The sequence below is a fragment of the Tenrec ecaudatus genome, chromosome 15 (genome assembly GCF_050624435.1).
Source record: "Tenrec ecaudatus isolate mTenEca1 chromosome 15, mTenEca1.hap1, whole genome shotgun sequence".
NCBI classification, from domain to species: domain Eukaryota; kingdom Metazoa; phylum Chordata; class Mammalia; order Afrosoricida; family Tenrecidae; genus Tenrec; species Tenrec ecaudatus.
Window position 1 is genome coordinate 59914997 of NC_134544.1, and position 20576 is coordinate 59935572.

A 20576-nucleotide genomic window follows, 5' to 3' on the forward strand; every position below is an offset into this window, starting at 1 on the left:
CGTGCAGTATCTTGCCGATGGGTAGGATTGTGACATCAGCCAACCTCAGGATGAGTCTTGGGAGTTTGGAACGAGGGTACCTTACTTGCCAAAGTCCTGACGGGGATTCCATAGCACCTGGAAACCATTATAAAACTCAAGCTATTTTGATTCCCCCTACCACCTTAAGTTACCTGTTGCCCTCACATTTACTTTGACTAATGGCGACTCTGTGTATGTAGAGGACCACTGTACAAACAGGGGTTTCAAGGCTGGCACCTGTCAGAGGCAGATCACCAGGCTTAATTTTCGAGGTGTCTCTGAGTGGATATGGACTTCTGACTCTTTAATTAGTAGTGCCGCCCAAGGATGCCTTAACGCTGAGCTCATGGCTTTCACTCACCCAGGTATGACTGAATTCTGTAATAGACGACCATAGCCTGACTGACTGATTCTTAACCAAGGAGAGAACAATGCTTCAACCCATCATCTGGTTAACCTGTAACCAGATCAGTTGGGACCAATTCAAATGTTGATTGGACGTCAAAACAATGGACACTCATCTATCTTCACTCAGCATAGTTCAGAGGAGATTTTACAGGGTGGAGCTGTGGCTATTCTGTGTCCAGACTTCCACATCATACTCCTTGTGTGGAAATTCCCTACTGGCTGCGGACACTTGGGCCCTGGGACGATCCTTCCTTGGCTCAGGGTGGGGAGGTGACCATGTGGGTGCTCAGTGGGCCCCCGAATCGGGAAGACCTGAGGCAGGCCCGCAGACAGCAGCTGGTACTTCCTTGTCCTCTCTGTTTTTCTTTCTAGGGGACTCAAAACTCATTTTGGATTTTCGAACAAACTCTAAGGAAGGTTTATCTTTTCTAGACACCACTAGACACTCACTTTATCGACCAGATAACATTTTCCTCCGGAGAATAAACTTTATATTAGCCTTGAGGAAGTCAGGTCAACAGTTCAGGGCAAATAGTTGAAGTAACAAGTGGGGGTGGGAGAGGATGAGATGTGATAAGAAATGAGATAAGAAGGAAACATATTTTGCTGTCATTTTGAAGTTACTCTAAAACACTCCAAGCAGGATGGAAAGAAATAGACTTCTCACCGAGATGCTAGGTAAAGAAAGGCAAGGTAACATTAACTTGTAACTCACTGTTGTCTAGTCAGTGGTGACTCACAGGGACCTCCTGCAGGTTTCTGACACTGGAACTATTTCTGGGAGTAGAGAGCCCAGTGTTTCTCCCACAGAGCTCATCGTGGTTGGGAACCACCATGCATGTGGATCATGGCCCAAAGCGTAGCCCCTACACCACCATGAAATGTCCTGGGTGCAACTGTGGGGTTTCCCCCAGTAGAAAACAGCCCACGTGGGCACCAGAAATTCTGGAAGAGCCCAAGATGCTTACATTTTACTCTTCAACTTCGGTGGACTGACTTCAAGGACAGGGAGGAAAAACCAAAGGAGCCGAAAAGGCCTCTTGGGAGTGGAGGAACTGGTAGGCAAAGCAGGCTTTCTGATGATGTTTGCATGGGGGTGGGAGCCGGGGGGGGCAGCCCCTGCAGCGCTGGAAATGCTTTCATCCATTCCACAAACATCTATACAGAGCTTACTCCAGGTCCGGGATTCGGTTAGGTCGCCATCGGACAGGGATCAGCATCTAGGGATCAATCCAATGCAGCTCCTCCCTCATGGGCTTCCGTGCTGGGGTGGACAGTGGGCAGGGTGGCATCGCACATCCAGAGATCGGAATGGCTTGATTTGCTTACTTACTAGGACAGTGGGACTGACCTTGACTGAGCACATCAAGGGGTAGAGATGCCTTAAGTGGAGGTTAGAGAGCATGGCGTGCGCTTGCTCTCCTCCAATAAATAGAAAGCGAAAACCACAGCTGCAGTATGAACATTGGCTCTGGACTAAAGTGGTTTCTTTTTTTTAAGAATTTACCATTAGAGAGGGTCACTGTGTTTGTTGTGGTGGTGGTTTGTTTTGTTTTTTTTCCTACTTTGGGAAAAAAATTAAAATCTATGAAAGCGCCAAGGACGACAACTCAGCACACATCTGTGCCCTCCCTCCAAGGGACGTGCATGCTTTCCATCAGCAGATCTGCCTCGGACTTAGTTTCCTCTTCCTCTCTTCCCCTCTCCCCAGAAACGAAGTGCAACCGCTGAAGGAGGTGTTGACCGCTCGAGCCCCGCCACTCTCCTTCCCCAGAGGTAGACTATGAGCAGTCTAGTGCCTTGCATGAGGTCACGTAGGTCTTCTCTGGTCCTAGAAAGGTGAGCACTTTCAAGGGTGTACAAGAAAGAGCTTTCGATTGGGGCCACCCAGATAGCAGAGACCGTTTTCTCGGAACCGTAGAGTGGGCGCGTGGCTCACACTGGTGCCCTGCAAGTCTTTCCTGATCATTCAGCCCAAAGGTGATGGAGAGATCTCACTTTCTGTCCTGCTTAGGGCACATTCAACGCATCTTCCCAAATAATGGTCTGAGCGGTGTTCCCCAGGCACGCCACTGAACCCTGACTTATCCCTCGATTTGTATAATGTTTAATCATAAAATAGACCTTGTTTTGCTCCGCATCTCTTTTCATATGGGCAGGTCTGCTCTCCTTGGGTGCCTCTCTGGCAGTCTGATGGGGTTTTTGGACCCCATCATCCTTTCCCCTCCCAACTCTCTTGTCAGTCTGCCCTTCAGTGGGAGGATAAGACAACACCCCCAAATGCTGGTGAATGGAGTTCCTTCTTTAATAGTGGGCACCTGACTTCTCATTCTAGAAAATTCTCACGCCACAAGAGCTAGTTAGGGGAAGCTGGTAGTAGCTAGGAAAGGTCTGGGTTAGGTCACCACCCAACCCAGGGAGAGCTACTTGAAGTGCCATCACCGGTCCTTTGCAAAATTGGCCTCTTGGAGCAGAACCATTTTGTACTTCAAAGTACTTTTCACACGCTGATCTAATTTGAGACACGTAGGTCTCTGAAAAGCAGAGAAAGGATCGTCATTCTTTTTGAGGAAATTTGGCTTAGACGTTGCTGCTCTTTCCCTGAGGTCTCAGCAGCACTGCAAAGCCCAGAAAGTGCAGTGTTGGTGACAAGAAAGATCAGCTTCTGGACACGATTGCTGAAGACAAAGCGGGTGAGTAATAAAATGTGGTGAAGAAAGCTGATGGTGCCCAGCTATCAAAAGATAGAGCATCTGAGGTCTTAAAGGCTTGAAGGTGAACAAGCGGCCATCTAGCTCAGAAGCAACAAAGCCCACATGGAAGAAGCACACCAGCCTATGCGATCATGAGGTGTTGAAGGGATCAGGTATCAGGCATCAAAGACCCAGGACAAAAATCATATCACTGTGAATGAGGGGGAGTGTGGAGAGAAGACCCACAGCTCATCTATAGGCAACTGGACATCCCCTTACAGAAAAGTCACAAGGAAGAGAGAAGCCAGTCAGGGTGTTGTATAGCACCGATGAAACATACAATTTTCCTCTAGTTCTTTAATGTTTCTCCCCCCGCCACCACTATCATGATCCCAATTCTACCTTACAAATCTGGCTAGACCAGAGCATGTACATTGGTACAGATAAGAGCTGGAAACACAGGGAATCCAGGACAGATATATCCCTCAGGACCAATAATGAGAGTAGCAATACCAGGAGGGGAAGGGGAAGGGGGGGGGGGAAGAAAGGGGAAACCAATCACAAGGATCTATAAATAACCCCCTCCCTAGAGGATGGGTAATAGAAAAGTAGGTGAAGGGAGATATTGGTCAGTGTAAGACATGAAAAAATAATAATTTATAAATTATCAAGGGTTCACGAGAGAGGGAAGGGAGGAGAAGGAGGGGGAAACTGAGCTGACACCAAGGGCTCAAGTAGAAAGAAAATGTTTTGAGAATGATGATGGCAACTTATGTACAAATGTGCTTGGCACAATGGATGCACGGATGGATTGTTATAAGAGCTGTATGAGTCCCAAATAAAATGATTAAAAATTTTTTTTCTCTTTCCTTTATGTGCAGGGGCGGGAGAAAGATGAGGCTTTCTGTTCTTATAAAAATCTCATAAAATGTTTAGGAATTTTGAGAATGATGAGGGCAATGAATGTACAAATGTACATTCAATGTATATATGGATTGTGATAAGAGTTGTATGAGCCCCTAATAAAACAATTTTTTAAAAGTTTAGGAAACCCACGGGGGCAATTCTATTTTGTCCCTTCAGGTTGTTATGAGCCAGCATCGACTCAATGGCAAAGAGTTTGAGTTGAGTATGTATAAGGTAAAACCAAACTCACTGGCACCGAGTCCAGGCCGACCCCCAGCAACCCAATGGGACAGGATAGAATCGCCCCTGTGAATTTCCAAGGCTGTAACTCTTTATGGGAATAGAAAGCCCCATCTCTTTCCTGAGGAGTGACTGGTTGTTTTGAACTGCTGACCTCATGGTTAGCAGCCCAATGTGAAACCAATATGCCAACATATTCATATTCAATATCCAATATATTGAATATGCACAAAGAATCCATAACATTTATTCAAGAGCTTCTTGATATAATCTGGTTCAGATTCCCCCTCCTATCAGTGCTAGAATGATGGTCAGCTGAAAGGATGATACAGACTCAAAGACACAAAGCTAGATGCCCAGTTTACCCAGCTCAAAGTGCAGAGTGGACACCCAAAGCCCATTTGTGGCCACTGGAGGTCCCCTCACAGAGGGGTCTAGGGGAGGAGATGAGTCAGTCAGGGTGCGATGTAGCCCCGATGAAGAATACAGCTTTCCCCCAGATCCTGGATGCTTCCTCCCCCAACTACCATGATCTGAATTCTACCTTGCAAGACTGGATAGAGCAGAGGTTGTACACTGGTGCAGACAGGAGCTGGAGGCACAGGGAATCCAGGGTGGATTATACCTTCTGGACTAGGGGTGTGAGGGGCGATACTGGGAGAGTAGAGGGTGAGTGGGTTGGAAAGGGGGAACTGATTACAAGGATCTACATGTGACCTCCTCCCTGGGGGACAGACAACAGAGAAAGGGGTGAAGGGAGACGCCGGATAGGGCAAGATATGACAAAATAATACTCTATAAATTATCAAGGGGTCATGAGGGAGGGGAGAGTGGGGAGGGAGGGGAAAAAAGAGGACCTGATGTAAGGGGCTTAAGTGGAGAGCAAATGCTTTGAAAATGATTAGGGCGAAGAATGTACAGATGTGCTTTATACAATTGATGTATATATATGTGTGGATTGTGATAAGAGTTGTATGAGCCCCTAATAAAATGTTAAAAAAAAGAAAAGAAAAGAAAACAGACTGTCTGGCAAAGTGAAGTATCAGGACCCTTATCACTAGCAGAAGCTTCGATGGGACACCACAGTGCGTCTTTCAGTTCCAAGGCCATAAGCCAGGTCAATCGTGCTAGCCTGTGGAGCTACAGCCCTACCTTTCCCCAACCAGCACTCAACCACTCAACCTACAGTCTCCACCCTCAGCCGGTCTTTCATTGGTGCCCATTAGCCCTCCAAGATGTGCTAGGGACTTCCTCTGACCCTCCTTTCCTGACTCTTAGTCGCTCTCAGCTCACCACGATTGACTTCCTTATCTTCTCCAAGGTGAAGAAAACAGAAGGACTCAGACATGAATACTCTGAATGAGTTTTCTTCCCGCATCATAACGAGAGTTCCTTAAGCTGCTCCAAAGTCTCCTGAGGGCTCTTCTACCCCCACATTTCCCATGCAGCTCTGAGGCCTTGTCCCTGCACTCAGCCTTTCTCCCGGCGTCTCTGCCCTTCTGCTGGTGTGGTGCCTGCCAGGATCCGCAAGGACCTTCCATTCTGAGAGGGAAAACATCCTTCCCAAGCTCATGAGCCCCTCCAGCTCTATGCAACTCTTCCTGTGAACCACCAAATCCTCCACCCAGTGGACTGCCCTTCCTCCCTGGACGTCCTCAGCCCCCCACGCGCTCCTCTGTGCACAGGATCGTCTGGCTCTACCTTCACCCTCGTTGCCTTCATCGACTGCTCTGCTCCGCTTGGCTCTCTCTGGTGCTTCCCGCCTGGTACTTCATGGACTTCTTGCTCACTCTGCTCCGCAAATAGGGAGAATCACATTCAGTTCTGGACCCACCTCCCTATCCCCTCTGAGTGAGCTCATTCACTTTCCTCATTTCCTTATAAATCCTTTTATTGGGGGCTCGTACAACTCTTATCACCATCCATCCATCCATTGTCAAGCACATTTGTACATTTCAATTACGTTCTAATATGGTTAGGCTTCTCAGATGTGTAACTCCAATGTGTATCAACCATACGCACCTCAGTGTCCCAAAACAAAACCCAGACTCACTGCCATGGAGTCAGTGCTGATACACAGTCACTCCTCTGTGGGTTTCTGAGACTGTAACTGTTTACGGGAATAGAAAATCCAGTTTGTCTCCCAAGGAGCTGCTGGTGGTTTCAAACTGCCAACCATGTGGATCGCAGCCCGCCACGTAACCACTACACCACCAGGGCTCCTTCAGGAGCCTGGGCATAGCATAATCAATCAATGTAGTTTCCCTTCAGGATTCCTCTGTTGGTTCAATTAGCCGTGCAAGACTTCCTGCCACCCCCACCCCCCTACCCATGGTTTGAGCATTCTACAGAGCCCTCTGCCCAACTTAGAGGTTGGTTTTATTAAGAGGCAGTTAGACATAGAGTTTTCTTATGTCAGGGACCTAATTCCCATGCTTAAAACAATGAAAACATTTTCAGCATGGGAGTCAAATGACATGGGAATCATCATGGATAAGCCTGAAGCTGCCTTCAATGGCTTCAAGCAGGGTCCATCTGTCCAGTCTACTTCCTCTGACAGGGCCCCTCCATGGTCTCGGTTTCCAGTTTTTCAAACTCTACGTGCTGTGTCCCTTCTCAGGCCCTTCGCTCATGCTAAACACTAAACTGGGATGTCGAGGCGTCATCTCTTCCTGGGTCCTTGGACGAGTCCCCCCTCCATCTCTTCCGGTCAAGCTCTAACCACCTGCTCCAGAACCCCACTGTCTTCTCTCTCCTGGTGCTCCCCCACTCCCTTGCCTCCTCTCTGGCTGCCTATCCACGTTCTTTGTAGCACGATCTCTTTATGTCTGTTTTCCCGACCACACCTTGAGTTCTTTGATGACGTGGTGTATGCCTATGTAACCCTCGCACCTTGTTGAAGGACCACATTTCGAACTTAAATCAACAAACCACCACATTCCAGGCCTTCGCCAGCTTTTGGGGTTTTGCTGTCATCGGTGCTGCTTCTCATTAGTCTTGACTGGTGAATTAGTCCAGACTTTCCCCCAGGGCGACCCCCCCTGTGTGCCAGAAACGAACTTCAGGTTTGCAGCGGCTGATTTTTCTGAAGTGGATAACCAGGCGTTTCTTTTGAGGAGCCAGTGGGTGGATTCAAACCTCCAACCTTGCAGTCAGCATCTCACCATGTCGCTTTAGGTGGGATCACAATCCTCTGGGGGCTCCACCTTTAGTGCTGGGGAGCTAGGGGCCAAGTTTGAGCTAAGCCTGGTGATGAGTGAATACACTTCCTTTTCAAGTTTTGGCTTCCATTCACTCACCGGGCTTAAAAAAAAAAAGCTATTATTAATGTTGTCAACTTTAGGGTGAAAGAGGAAAAGGAAATGAAAGATGGAGTACACCCACTTCAAAGCCATACGGGCCTGTCAGTCCAAACGTTTGTGGCTCTGTGAGGTTGGGCCTACCCGAGTGGAACACGTTCTTATTTATGGACGAGACTGTCGCCAGCCTCCTGCCCAGCTGCCTCTCCCACTCATGTCTGACCCAGGCGACAGAAGGTCCCGGCGGCAGACCCAGAGCTATTTCATTCCCGACCAACAGTGTCTGTGCTGCCTTAGCCCGTGACGGCTTTTTCTTTTAAAGGAGCTGAAATGTGGTGGCTACGGGCGAAACAACACAATTCGCAAGTAGAGAATTTCTCACAGCCTAAAACCAGAACTGCTGCAGAATTAAAACAGGGAGGGAAAAAACACCCAGATATCATTTTATTCAGAAAGAACAAGTTTTTCACGGCGTAGCTAATTTTAGTGTCCTCCCCTCACCGGCGCCCCAGGCAATTAATTCCCCTCCAGGATTTGTTCTCTTGGAAGGTGGCTTTTTCCCCACCAGCTCCATGTCTCAGTTTACAGGAATCATGAAGTAGAAACTGTCCTGGCTGTCCTGGATATGCAGGGTCCCTGGTGACCCATGGGGTTTGGCTGCAATGACGAGGAGGGGTTCCATCCCGCCCACCAGCCCCTCAGAAGACACACCTGACAGTCTATGTCCATCAAGAAAAACCCTTTGGAGCGGGATTTGTGGTCACCGTGAGTCAGAATTAACTGGAGAGTAATGGATTAAAAAGTAATCTTTTCTTTTTTTTTTTCACATTACACAGAGAGTTTGTGAATCCTTGAAAGTTGGATTTCATGAAATTACGGTCCATCTCCCTGAGCAATTGAGAAGAAAAGAAGTGGGTCAGTGGGTTTGGAGTAGTGCTATTCCACAGGAATAGCTGTTGTGGAAAAGCAGGATCAACAGGCATGACTAGAGACCACATGGAATCATAGGCCCAAGGCCCGGCGTCCTCAGCCTGCCGCAGCTCCCCGCCTTGCCATGGCCTGTGCCTGGTGCCCGCCTCGGCCGGAGGAGGATGAAGCTGAAGATGGCCCTACCAGCCTTCCAGTACCAACACGCTCTGCCCCACATGGTTCCCTTTCCCTTACTGCGGGATCCTGTGTGGTCACTAACTTCAGGATGGCCAGATCTTACAAGGGGCCTACAAAGTGTGTGTGTGTGTGTGTGTGTGTGTGTGTGTGTGAAAAAGTAAGTTGAGATGAACACACAACAGAACGAGGATGCACCCAGCACTCCCCACTCAGAAAACCACGTGGGTTCGGGAAGGCAGGAGCTCGGAGACCACTTGGTCTGCACCCAGAGCTTCACAAGCTGCAGGGGCGCAACAAAGGCAAGACTGGGCAGAGATTGCACGGGGCGCCTGCTCACAAGAATGGCTGTGCACACCTTCCGTAACCAAACCCGAAACCAGGCAAACCCCACGTCAGGTTTCATTACAGCTCACGTTGGCTGCTAAGGCTCCCAGGGCTTCAGGGAACCACAGACCAAGTCTGACCGACGTGGATGCCAATGCCGGGCACAACGACAGCGGACTCAATCTGCCTCCGGCATACGCCCTAGGTTTATCCCGTAGTTTCAGACAAAGCCTGAAAATTCCACACACAAGTTGTCCGCCATTCAGGAGGAAAGGATAGATTTCCAGGTACAAGCAGCTGCATTTATTTCATCCCAGGGCCGTTGATACTCTAGCCTCTGCTTTCCCCCATCAGTGGTCGACTGCGTTCTGGGTTCGAAGCATTCAGTCCCATCTGGCGGTTTCATTCCCAGTCAGATAATACCAGACGGATCTATGTAACCGGCAAGCCACTGGCAAATAGCACTGGAGACAGCTGTGACACACAAGGGCTTCATTGTCTGGGAAAGCTTGTATCGTTTTACTCGCAGGCCCAAGGAACAAGTGTGCCATCAGCTGCCGTGGCTTGGAGGCGACCCTCCTGCCTGCAGATTCGCCTCCTTTTGTTACCAAGCCAAAACCAAACTCAGAGCCAGAGATGGAGGCTCACAACGGGCTCAAGCCCAAGGGATTTCTAGTTCCATTTTTCAAAACCGATCGCTTGGTTCTACTCGGAGTGCATGTGTCCAGTTTGCCCTTCATTACCAAGACTTACCTCAGTGTCTGGTAAACTGGGGGATGTTTTCCCAGCCACTGGAATGCTGAACCAATAGCCTTCATATCTTTAGAAAGCAGCTTCCAGAAGTAAGATGATGGTGTCGTAAAATGATGGATGCCTGAGAAATTATTTAGAACCGACAGACACCTTTCCAGTCTCTAGTAGAGCGAACATGCTCAGCGGCTAACCCGGAGGTGGGGGCGCGTCCCTACAGAAGCGCGTTGGAAGACAAGTCTGGCAATCCCCCTCTGCAGAGTCAGCCACTGAAACGCCACAGAGCCAAGTCTGCTCGGACACAGAGGGGCTGTCCAGAATCAGAATGGGCTCAGAGGCTACAGGGTTCAGCCGAGAAAGTGCGCACAACTTCCCCTCTGCACTGAGCAAAGGGGTGCTTGTCCAAACATTCTTCCTTACTTCAATGTGGTAACATTTAGGTAAATTAAGCAGGTCCCATTAGAAGCGTCCTTTCTCTAGCTGTAGTTTACTTCTCATCTCAATGGTGGCTCTCAAGACCAGATCTCTTGAAAAGGTTTTGTGAAGGGATCGCATTCTTCATGTACGGCGAAGATAGCTCCGACTCCTGGTAGAGGCGGTTCAGAACAAGTACAAGGTCTAGGCTGAGGGATAGGCAGATCATGGTACTGTGGGTAAGCATTAGCCAGCTAAGGGGATGGAAATCAGCTCAGAAAAGCCCCAGCGACTCCAACAGAGAGTGACCGGCTCTTTGCTCCGGGAAAGGTTTCCAGCCTCAGAAAGCCCAGCTAGGGTGGCTGCAAGTCAGAATCGATTGGATGGCAGTGGATTGGGTTGGGTTTGGGTGCTTGACCCACGTATCAGAGAGATTTTTTCCTGGGTACATGCACATGTCTTTAAAATACTTTGTTCGGCTACACCCACTAAACTGGATAGTCCTCTCTTCCTTACCAGCCCTTTAGCCAAAAGAAACCACCGCAGCAGAGTTGGGGAAACAAACGGCCTCAGCAAGCCCAGGCCCAGTTACCTAGAGCGTTGGTGGCCATGGAGTCAGACCCGGATGTCGACGGAGCTTTGTCTGGGGCCAGTGCCAAGTGCACACAGAGTTTAATAATGATCTCATCAGCGGTGACTCATGTTGTATCTGTTCTTTCAGACACTTCTGTATCCTGTGACCTTGGACAAGATACTTCCAGAGAGCTGTTTTGAGAGCAAGTAAAACAATACCTGTCAAAGCCTCTAGCTTCACTGCCTGAGGGGTTGTAAACATGAGACCCATAGTCTTTGGTGCACTTATATCCCCCCCACCCCCTTCAACCCCCCCTGCACTGCTTTAGGATGGGATCTTCCCTGATTTGGGCCTGACTCCTTTGAGATTGGTAACTCTTTGACCTGGGCATCCATGTTTATCTCTGAGCTATTTAGAATTTTGAAATTCCAAATCATTGAAAGCTAGTGGATCGAAGCTCCTATTTTGTAGAGAATGAAAAATAAAGTCCTTCAAGCGTTTGTGGAATGGCATTGGGTTTCAGGCGGCGGCAGGAATGCCCGGGGCCTCATCCAGACTAATCAACAGAGCAGCAGTACAGGCGCCCCTCTTACTCTTAGGGTACATTCGAATATTTAAAAGGAATTACTTGGACCTTTTACCAATTCATGTATACCACCGCAAACCGCTCTTAGGGGTCCTGGGACCTATGGGGGTTGAGTTAAGGGCAGAGAGAAGGTTATCACTGACCTGGTTGGGAGAGGGAGGAAGAGGCTAAGTAAACATTACTGTGGGCCCAATCGCTCCTCTAACTTATAAAGGCTTCACAGTTCTTCCTGTTACATTTATTGGTGTTGAGTGTAATTTTTTCCCCCCTTAGACAAGGAGTTCTGATAGTCACACTACAGAGGCAGGCCAACTCCCCCATGAGAAGGTTGCACTGAGGAGCTGCCTTCGTAAGAAGAGTCAACTCATTTTGAATCCCTTAAAACAAACCACTAACAAAAACTCACTCCTGATTCTAATTAGGTTGGCTATTCTGCAGTTCAGGCCCTCTCCTTTCACCCTACAAGCAACCTCACAAACATCTGTTGACCAAAAGAGGTAGGGCTAAGGAAAGTAATCAGTCGACTGAATTTAAAAATCCTCAAGGAGTAAACTATATTAATAACGAGTCCGTGGGACCCTGGTGTGTAAAGATCAGAAGTGATTCTTATTTAGAACCAGTTTGTGGAAGCTGTTCATAACCTTGTACATCAGTGCTCTAAGCAACATCTGAAATGAAAGAAGGAACAAAAACTGTTTGGGAAGTTCAAAATATGTTCATTATTTTGGGACCTGACCAGTAGTGTGCATTTCAAAATACAAATGTGCTTTCCCTGTAAACGACATAAGGAAACAATTATTAGTCCAAGAGACCAGCACCAATCTCCACAATCCTGAGACTAGAAGAATTCGATGGTTTCCAGCGACCACTACCAACCTCTATGGAAAGGATCCCAGGACAAAGAGGTCCTGGACAGAGCAGAGAACATGTGGAACAGAACTCAAAATCCTAAAAGGCACCAGGCTTCCTGGTCAGCTAGAGGTAGGTGGAAGGAACGCCAGGATTATGTTATGGGCCTTGGTCACCATTCAGGTCTAGATCTGAGTTTACCACTGTGGGAGAATACTCAACCATATAACTCCAAAGGGCACCATGGGCGCAAGGACAAAGCTTCCAGGGCAAACAGAAGCAGGAACCAGCGAGAAAGCGGGCCACGTGGTGGCACACTGAGGGCTTGCAGTGGCGGAGTTGAAAGAAAATGTGTGTGAGCTGCGAAATGTAAAACTGATAACCCGCCCTGTAAACCTTCACCCAATTCACAGCAAGACATTTCCAATAAGGCATATGCTTCTCTTCCATGGCAGATGCAGGATAAGAAGCTGATTTCTGGCAAGATTTACTTCTTTCTAATATTCAAGAGGGCTTCAAAAAGTTCACGGAAATATTCCATTATTTTTTAATTCCATTTCTCCCAATTTTTTTTGAATCCTCCTCATATGCAGTTCTATAAAAAAATCTACTTATTTTAATTACTCCCCCCCCCACACACACAAATCTTTTACTCATGGAGTCTTAAAAACTATTCTCCTCTTTGAAGCATTATAAAGGCAGGGAGAAGGAGGTCTATTTTTGAACTGGAAGATCAATTAAAAGAAAACACCTGATAGGAAGCTTCCCTAGGCTCTAATGGAAACCCACCAGCCCCAAATCAATGACTGACAAACAAAATACATAAAACCCCAACTCACTGCCATCATGCCCATTTTGACTCCTAGAGAACCTATAGTGGGGGGTGGAACTGAACCTGTGAGTTTTCAAGGCTGCCAATCTTTTCAAGAGCAGAAAAGCCCCATCTTTCTCCCGAGGAGAGGCTGGTGGTTTCAAACTGCTGACCTTGGGGTTAGCAGACCAAAGCAGAATGCATTACGCCACCAGAGCTCCGACTCTACATTTGTCAGTGTGTATTTCATCCTCGACCAGGAATCAGAAAACTTGCTCGTGCGGTTCGGCAGCCTCACAAATCACCCGGTGGTGCTTTGCCTTGGCCGTTGAGTTGATTCCAATTCTTAGCAACTCTACAGAGTAGAACTGTCCCAGGTTTCCAAGGCTAGAATCTTACGGTAGCTGACTGTCTCATCTTTTTCCTGAAGGGTTAGTTCCAGGTCTGCGTCCTGCCAGTTCCTGCCACCAGGGCTCCTTAAACAGTGACTTTTTTTCCCTTGGGAAAATTCTGATAAACTCTATGTACGTCCACAAGGAAAAAGGAGCGTGAGAAAATGACCCTTCTCAGACTTCCGAACTGGGTCCCCCTCAGCACCACCAGAGACCCCAGTCACCTTTCACCAGGCGTAGAGCTAATTCTGTTGGCACAACACACTCAGGCGAGTCTGCAGTGGAACCAACAGGTAGAGCAAGCGTCAAGGAGGGTTACCTAGCCACTGCGACGTTCTTTGCGATCAGAGTTGGAAAGCGCCAAAGGAAAGGTACAGACACACATCTCTGAGCTTTCATACCTGCTCGTAAAGGCCACAAATCAGCCAGTGAGTCGTTTGTCAATGTCCCAAGCAGCAGGAACCAGCACAGAAGAAGCTGTGTGTCGACAGTGGACAAGGCGATAAAATTTCCTGACTGGTTACCTGTTAGCTTCCCCGGCTTAGTCTTCATTAAAAATATATTCTTTAAGGAAAACCAAAAACCTCACGGCTCGTGGATCTAACTTATATGGTCTCTTTTACTGAAGTCCAGTGGCGCCCGGACTGAACTATTAAGACATTGTTGCTTTTGTTAGGGACAATAGAGTATGTGAGCGAGCTGGTTTTCTAATGCCCTTACTGTGGGTTGCAAGGTGCAATGACATGATGGCTGGGCTTCCTTTACCATATTCTGGCACATCAGATTGAAAGCCGCAGAAGCAGCAGCAGCAGCAGCAAGACGAGGATAACAACTGTTGGCAAGGGTGCGGAGGAATTAACATCATGAGCCACTGCTGACAGAAATGCAAAATAGTACAGCCATGGCAGAAAAGTGTGCGGCGGCTCCCCAAGGCACTAAAACCATCACTACCATATAATCCAGCAGTTCCACTCTTAGGCGTAAACCCCCAAATACTTGAAGCAGAGACTTGTACGTCACTGTTTACAACAGCACTGCTCACAATAGGCCACAGGTGGAAACCTCCATCCCTACCCACAGACGAACAGACACCGCAAGGCGGAGCGTACATACAACGATTACTCCTCAGCCAACAGGAGAAATGGAGTCTTGCTATGTGTGAATGAAGCGCAAAGACATTATGCTAAGCAAAATAAGTCCATCACAAAAGGACAAGCATTGTGTGACGTCACTTATAGGAAAAGACAAGACAAGACAAATGTACAGAGAGCAAAGTTTATTCGTATTTCCCAGGGGTGGGAGAGGGGCGGGAAAGGAGGGCTAATGGCCATGAGAACACCATATTACTGAGGGAGAGAGGGCTCTGTCACCAACTATTTAACGACTGTCAATAAGTTGTACACCTGTAAACAGTTGAATTTACAAAACTCGTGTGACAGATATATTTACAGCAAGCATAAAAAAATAACAAATCTTCTTCCAGTTGAGGCTGCTTTCACACAGCCCCGAACCTCACGGGGTTTGGTTCCTTGGTTTGGAGGTGTAGAGTCCTGGTTTCATGGGGCATCCCAGTTAATTGGCCTAATAATGTGTTTAGTGCTTCTGTCCTATTCCATTGTCCCGTTTTGTTGTGCCTGGGGTCTTCTAAGCTTGCAAGTGCCCGTTCAAGGTTCAACTCACTGTCACCGAGTCAATTCTGAGTCAGAACGACCCAGCAGACAGGGTAGGACTGCCCTTGTGGGTTCTGGAGACTGTAACTCTACTTGGAAGGAGCCGGCTGGTGGATTGGAGTGGCTGGCCTTGCTGTTAGCACCCCATTGGTCTCTTTGCACATGAAATGACAAAGGAACAGGAGTCGGGAATAGGAGGAATATATCAAATACGTGCAGATTGCCCCCGTGAGACCAGAGATGGACGGTGCTCAGAGATCATTACTGAACATTCTGATAAAAGATGCCATAGAATCAACCTGATCAAAGCAGGGACCATTCAGGACAGGATGGAACATTTTCATGAGCTAGACTTTCTGGAGCTCTGGCAGGTAGATGCCCCTGAAACTACTGCCCTAAGATAATCTTTAGAGCAAAAAACCATCTCCCCAAATCTTCTTAAAACCTAATAAGAGTTTAACTTAACTATTTGTTTGTTTGTTTTAGTCTGTCTTTAGCATGATGTTCTTTTTTTTAAAGCATTATGTTCTTTTATGATCTATCTCCATGGGTACAAATTGGCACTCACAACTGGACCGGTTAGACAGGAGCTTTAGGGGCAGTGAAGTTTACAGGAATGATGAGAACAGCTGTCCCCATCAATGACATAATCACTACACTCTGCTCAGAGCACAGTAAGCAGATGGGGTTTTTGTGTGTGTGTATCTTCTCAACACACGAGTAATTACACTTTAAAGAAAAATACAAACAAAAACACCGACACGAACACCAGGAAGGGAGGGAGAGTCAAAACTAAGACCAGTCAAGTGTGTGATAGGGCACAAGGGGGATTCCTTATAGTCAACTCTACTTCGCAGGTTCAACATTCCTCATAATACGAGGTTACATAGCGGTTTAAAAAAATGGATTAAAAAAAAGCTACATCATGATAATCTATTTCTAGGCATCTCCATAAAAAAAGCAGAGGCAGCTTTGATACAAACCAACGTGTTTCCTTGGTTCAAATGATCAACTGGAAGGCCGACTGTTCTTTAATAATGTATTTTTCAGAGAGGGGAAGAACTATTAAAATCTACACTGATGATAAAGTATATTCAAATTTTGGGATTGATGCAAATGAATAGAACTTGTTTCTGGAACTGGGATCACCAGGCCATTTTCTCTTGGTTAATTTCCAGTAGGAATTGTTATTCAAAAGCTAAAATTTCAAACAACGACTCCTAAAGATGTTAAACTTACTGCCCTGGGTTGGAATCTGGGTGAATTACTTGAGGGCAGGAAGGTTTGCCTCCTGGGTGGGTTCATCTCCGTGTGTCAATTTAGCGAGGCTGTGGAGCCTTCTCTTTGGTCAAACCACTTGGCCCGCGATTGCTCTGAAGGTATTCTGCAGATGGCATTAATATTTGCAATCAGTTACCTCTAAGTAAAGGTTATTCTTGTTCTTGTTTATGTGAGAGGGTTTCATCCAGTCAACTGAAGGCCTTAGCAAAACTACTGCCTTTTCCCAGAAAGAAAGATTCAAGCTCAAGAACGTAACATCAATATGCTGAGATTTCCAGCTTGCTTCAAATTTTGAGAGTGCTTAGACCCCATAATGATGTGGATCAGTTCCTTAAAATAAAGCTCACTGTCCCTCTAAACCAGGGTAAGTCAAAAAGTATCGTTACAAGGTCATTGAAAACTTCATTAAACAAAAATAGCAAAATTTGCGTCTATTGTTTCCTGGCATCTCCTCCAACTAGGTCTGTAACTTTCTAAAGGTAATGTTAAAAAAACAAAAGGCAATGTTCCCCTTCCTCTGACCTTCGTTGAAGGATTCTGCAGGCGTGCTCCATGCCATGCCCAATGGCAGTGTGGGCACCTCCGGAATCCCCCTTTGTCCTCATGTTAAATGTTCTTGGAGTTTGGAGAACAAACACGCACCTGGAAGAGCGAGCTCAGGACTGTGGTGTGGACAGGTTAAGGTACTCCAACAAAATTCCCCTAGGACAGATCTGCGACTCTTTGAGAATGAGCAGGTGCATTGTGGGGATGGAGGGGAAATAATTCCTTAGAGTAACGGCCTGGCCTTTTTCTCACCAATGAAGTTCGTGATTTTCTTAAAAGGTCTTCATCCTGATCCACCACAATCCTCCCACAGCCTTTGAGAGAAATCCATCAAGATTACCCCTTTGGCATAACACCCCCCAAATAACTGCCATAAACTTCTGACCTGACATATCTCCCCGCCATGTTTTGATGGGATCTTTTTTTGAAAACACCCTCTCCAGACTGACACGTGTGTCCTTGAGAGACCGTGTCTGCAGCCATCCATGGGTCACAGGAGACATGTTTAAACATGCCGTGTTCCCCATTCACCTGTGCATGTGGGTCGTGAAACCCGGAGAGCCACACGTCTGTATTTGCCTTCTGTATGTATGTCGGTGCATCTGTTTCTCTGGTCTCCCCCAAACCTAAACACAAAGGGCATGCTAACCAGGCTACCAGGAGGTAAGCAAGGGTGTGCGTGCGTGTGCGTGTGTGTCTCCTCTCTGTTAGCCTTGTTTTAATAGGGTCCGTTCATGAAAGTAACACACATGAAGGTTTTAAATGCCCAACACACATGCAGCTCGCTACCTGGAAACTTGTTGGCATTACTTAGCGTCCTATTTCAGGCGCATCGACAACAGGTCAGGCGTATCTGGGGAAGAGGAACGATGGCAGGACCCAAGACCGTCTGGAGAGGAGCTTTGCCCTGTCCCGGGAGTGCTAGGGAGGCGTCCTGTGCGCGCATGGGTGGCGTGTTCTTGGGCAGCGCAAGGGCCCGGGGGCCAGCTTAGAGGCCTCACCGTGGACACGTTCCCGCGGAGCGTGGACGATAATTCCGTTTAACAACACAAAGTCACCCCGGCCCACTCCTGGGGGCGCCTTTACTTACTCTCCTCCGGCAGGCTGTTCTCCCGCTCTTCCCGCTCCATCTGCTGACACCACCCTTCCATGCGCTCGCGCTCCGCCTGCAGAAGTTTCAGAAACCAGTGGCCATCTCGGTGGCACACTGACCTTTGAACGGCCTCCAGCGGGTCTTCCGTGATGGAGTCAATCCAAGGGTCAGGGGGAGGCAGAATTGAGGGGTCAAAATCGGTATCAAAGTCATCGTCTGCCGCGCAGGCATGATAATGGTTTCCTGAGCCCTGGATGCTAACCGTCGACGTGCTGGCGTCCCGGGAAAACTGTCTGGCCATCGGGCTGGGGCAGGAATTGTCCTCGATAGATTCCAGGGAATTTTCCAGATTATCATGGAAATCCAGGTCGGCCTGGACTGCTGTGGTCACACTGTTGGATCGCGTGAACCTGCGGAAGCTTGGGAGAACAGAGAAAAGAGATTTCATTTAGGGTGATGTCGCAACGAAAAACGCCTTTCTTCCTATCTTGGGGTGGCCATCAGCGGTCTCCTCTCCTCCGCATGCTGGAGGGAGGCCTCTGAAGGTCCCCTCGGGGTGCAGTGGTTCCGAGTGGGGCTCTGATCTGTATGGTCAGCAGCTTGAAACCACCAGCAACCCCAAGGGAGAGACACTGGGCTTTCGAGTCCCACAAACTGTGACAGTCTCAGACACTCACAGGGGTAACGATGGGTCAGCATTGACTCGATGGCAATGAGTTTGGTTATTTAAAATTTTTATTATTGATTGCCAAAGTTCTAATACGAAGACCACAAGCCAGTCTTTGTTCAATACGTAATATGTAAGCACATCTAGAGAAATGTCAGCAATAGAACGAAGTATGCAGTTAGCAAAGCCAAGGTCATGCCCAAGGTCCAAACTCTTCCCTAGATCTGGGTGAACATGAACCCTAACGTTCAGGATGATACCAGGTAAGGAAGTAATTGACCAATATTTTAGTCTGCTACATTTACCTTGAAATGAAGAGGGGACAGGGAATGGGAAGAAAACAAGCCAAGACCACCTTTCCTAAGAGCACCTCTACCCAAGGAAGATTTCCTGAAGGAAAAGTGAAGTCTCATTAGATTTCTCCTGAAATTACAGCTCCTTCCCCTGGAAAGGATTCCCCTGTTCCCGGAGCCTCATTATAATATGGTACACAGCCTTTGGGGCAGAAATCAGCTCTCAGATCTAGAGTTCTTGAATACTCTTCTCTTTTGCCTTTAATTCGCCTCCTCTCAGTCCTCCTACCCAGGTGATCAAAGATAACTTGCTAACAGACTTAATCTTAGTTTATTGTACATGAGTACTGACAAGATCAGCATTTCTCAACCCAATGGCCCGATGCACCTCTGGCTGACCCCTGCGAGGAAGGTAGGTAGGATGGGGAAGAACACACGAGGAGGAAGTTCTTTTTCAGGGGAGGACCAAAGAAAAGTGTGACCCCGAAGTGATTAGCAAAACCAAACCCAAAAGCTCCCTAGGTCCCCCAGAGCCAGCAGAAGCAAGGGCAAAGAACAGCAGCCCACTGAAGACAGCAGCCTTGCTTTGGGTGTCTTACAGAGCTCTGTGAGTTTCTATGCACCCAGAACACACCAAGAAGTCAAAGTCACAGAGGCAGCCTATGTCTGTTGTCTTGGTGCCAGAGAGCATATATCCCTGCTAACTGTCCAGGATTACTGGCCTAAAATCTACAGGTCAAAAGGAGCAAGCCAGAATTCCTGGCTGGAGGGAGATGTTCCAAGAGGGCAGATACTTAGACATTTTTTCTGCCTAAACTTGCTGGGTGGAGACATGGTGGAGGGTGAAAGTTGGTTTCCTTTCTGGTCTATTAATCGTTTAACTTTCTCTCTTCAGGATGCCCACTTCATGGCTCCATGAGTACCTGCTGGGAAAACCTCAGTGTGTCCTGTTCCTTCTTCTCTGGTCTCTTGTCCATATTTTGTCCATCTGCCCATCCATCCATCTGTCCATCCATCCACCATCCATAGCTAGCTCAGTTTCCACCCACCCAGTGGAATATTTTCCAAACCTTTAACAATAATAACACAACAACAAACCAGTCACTTGGCTCAAGTAAAAAGAAAATGCTTTGAAAATGATGATGGCAACATATGTACAAATGTGCTTGACATAATGGATGGATGTATGGGATTGTGATAAGAGTTATAAGAGCCACCAATAAAGTGATTTATTAAAAAAGCAAAAAACCAGTCACTCCTTCCTCTAAATCAGTGGTTCTCAACCTTCCTAATGCTGCAACACTTTAATATCGTTCCTCATGTTGTGGTGACCCCAACCATGAAATTATTTTCGTTGCTACTTCATAACTGTAATTTTGCTACTGTGATGAATCGTAATGTAAATATCTGATATGCAGGATGTGTTTTCATTGTTATAAATTGAACATAATTAAAGCATCATGATCAATCACAAAGCAATATGTAATTATATATTGTGAGATATTTATGCGTTTTCTGATGGTCTTAGGCGACCCCTGTGAAAGCACTGTTCGACTCCCAAAGGGGTCAAGGCCAAAGTTTGAGAAGCCCTGCTCTAAATGCTTAGTAGCCACATGCATCGACCATGCCTGTGAGTTCATTTTCTTGACGAG

At 47.4% G+C, this 20576-nt stretch overlaps 1 protein-coding gene across 1 annotated transcript in view; it reads right to left on the reverse strand.

Moving 5' to 3' along the window:
• Window positions 1-20576, reverse strand: part of DLGAP1 (DLG associated protein 1) — a 394837-nt gene that overhangs the window by 13587 nt on the left and 360674 nt on the right. Inside the window, 1 exon segment of the mRNA XM_075532913.1 lies at window positions 17962-18383. Coding sequence (XP_075389028.1) covers window positions 17962-18383 — 422 coding nt within the window.